The sequence below is a fragment of the Trichechus manatus genome, unplaced genomic scaffold (genome assembly GCF_000243295.1).
Source record: "Trichechus manatus latirostris isolate Lorelei unplaced genomic scaffold, TriManLat1.0 scaffold00128, whole genome shotgun sequence".
Taxonomy (NCBI): domain Eukaryota; kingdom Metazoa; phylum Chordata; class Mammalia; order Sirenia; family Trichechidae; genus Trichechus; species Trichechus manatus.
In genome coordinates this window covers 2,228,777-2,230,656 of record NW_004444064.1, presented here as the reverse complement: position 1 = coordinate 2,230,656, position 1,880 = coordinate 2,228,777, and the positions used below count along the sequence as shown (strand labels likewise).

Sequence of the window (1,880 nt, the reverse complement as noted above, 5' to 3'; positions counted from 1 at the left end):
TGCCCGCGTCCGGGGAGTCCCCGCACCTCCCTAACTACCAGAGGCCCTTTCTAGTGGGGGCTGGAGGGGGCGCGTCCCTCATTACACAGACAGGCTCTGCCAGAGGAGGGTCTGATCTGAGAAGGCGCAACGTGAGACAGAGAGCAGAAAGGGCTGCTGGGCAGGCCGCTCCCCCGCACCCCTGGTGCCCGGGGCCTACCTGCATCTTCATGCCATCGAGTCCCAGCCTGGAAGGGAGAGAGGCCGCGTCAGGAGCCGGGGGTGGGCCCCTGACAATTCAGTTTCTTCTGCGTGACGAATCTCTGATGCAAAGATGGCCTCATGGGCACTGACGCCCTGAGCGCCCGGTCACGGGCACCATTCCCAGAGCCCACAGCATGGTGGCCCTGTCCTGGGCCTGGATGCAGGGACCCTCCCACAGCCGTGCTGCTGTGTCTGCCAACAGCCCACGAGTGCGCACCTGGGCTGGGTACTCACCAGAGGTAGTCGGGGATCCTGTCCACGTGCTCCTGGAAGGCGGGAGAGGCCGCACCATCCACACGCCACCGCACGAGCATGTTGATAGTCTTGGAGATCTGCAGACACGCACGATCAGCTTGGGAACGAGCCACCTGGGCCCCACGCCACAGCCCTGGCCGCCCGACAGATGTGCCACCCCAGGGAGATTGGCCAACAGGCTGGCAGGAGGGAGACCTCGGGGCGGCAGGTGGGGAGACTGTGGGTCGGTGGACAGGGCCAGGGACCAGGAGTCCCACATTGCAGAGCTGTGACATGTTCTGAGTAGGAACAGTGCTGTGCGTTAAGGAGATCACTCCAGGTCAGAGGGGCATGGGGGGGACACAGGAGCCACGAGTGCTCCCCTCCCTCCTCAGGCAGAATGTCCCGGAGCCAATGCCTCCTGCTCAGGGCCCTTGTTTAGAGAACTCAGCAGTCAAAACCCAAGGAAACCACATTTCTAGCTCATCTTTAGTACAGAAGCATTTCAGGCTGAATTAAATCAAAGCCCCGCAGGCTTCCTGTTCACAGCTAAGGGACAAAGGGACTCTGCCTGTTGGGTCAGTTATGATTCAGGCCCCTCCAAGGAGATGCAGGACCGGGTCAGGGTGTGAGGTTCTGGGTGGCGTCCTCCGACCCTCTCTAGGCCCCCTGGGTCACCTCTGAGTCCCCTAAGAGTGGGACAGAGAGTGGGCTATGTGGAGCAGGGTTAGGGAGGGGGTCACGGGAGAAAAGGCAGCCCCTCCCAGCCAGCCAGAGGGAGCTCAGGAGGTATTGTGAGGAGCTGTGTCCAGAGCACCTTCAAAAGACCAGATTTGGCCGTGGGGGTGGGGCGGGACCTAGCTTCTCCAAGCTGAGGTGAAGGGGAGGGGGGCGCATGGGCAGAGCCTTGGAGTCAGGGGACTCCTCAAGCCCCTCTCCACCACCGTTGTGAGGTCTGCTAGACGGCCCTAGGCTGAGGCCCTGCACAGCACCCTGGGAGTGCAGGAGGGGCCCCAGGCAGGGGCTGGGCTGGGGACACGGACCGGGCCGATGCTGATGCTCTTAGTGAAGCGGTCATCAGCTGCGATGTGCTCGTACAGCTTCTGGACGGCGCGCTGCCGCAGGATGGTGCTGTGCCGGCGCTCGTACAGATTGAGCAGCGCTGGGGGCAGGAGCAAGGGGAGGGTGTCAACGGACCCCCACCCTGTGCTGTGTGAGGACAGCCTAGGCCCCAGGCGCCACTGGGCTCCTCCATCCGCTCCTCCTTGACCTCCCCTCTGTCCCTGCACTCCCCCCCTCCCTCCTGCCCTCCCACCTGGCTCGATGTGCTCACTGTGGCCCCACCCCACCCAGGTCTGCCTCTCTGAGTGCTCCCCACGCCCCAGCTCCCCATGTCAGCAGAC

General features: G+C 63.6%; 1 protein-coding gene across 1 annotated transcript in view; it reads right to left on the bottom strand.

The window, feature by feature from the left end:
- The window catches only part of LSS (lanosterol synthase), a 28,272-nt gene that overhangs the window by 17,876 nt on the left and 8,516 nt on the right, over positions 1 to 1,880 (bottom strand). The window contains exons 8-10 of the mRNA XM_004384841.1: positions 1,521 to 1,639; positions 478 to 575; positions 200 to 227 (exon numbers count right to left, since the gene is read on the bottom strand). Of these exons, the coding sequence (XP_004384898.1) occupies positions 200 to 227; positions 478 to 575; positions 1,521 to 1,639 (245 nt within the window). The remainder of the gene's footprint in view (positions 1 to 199; positions 228 to 477; positions 576 to 1,520; positions 1,640 to 1,880) is intronic.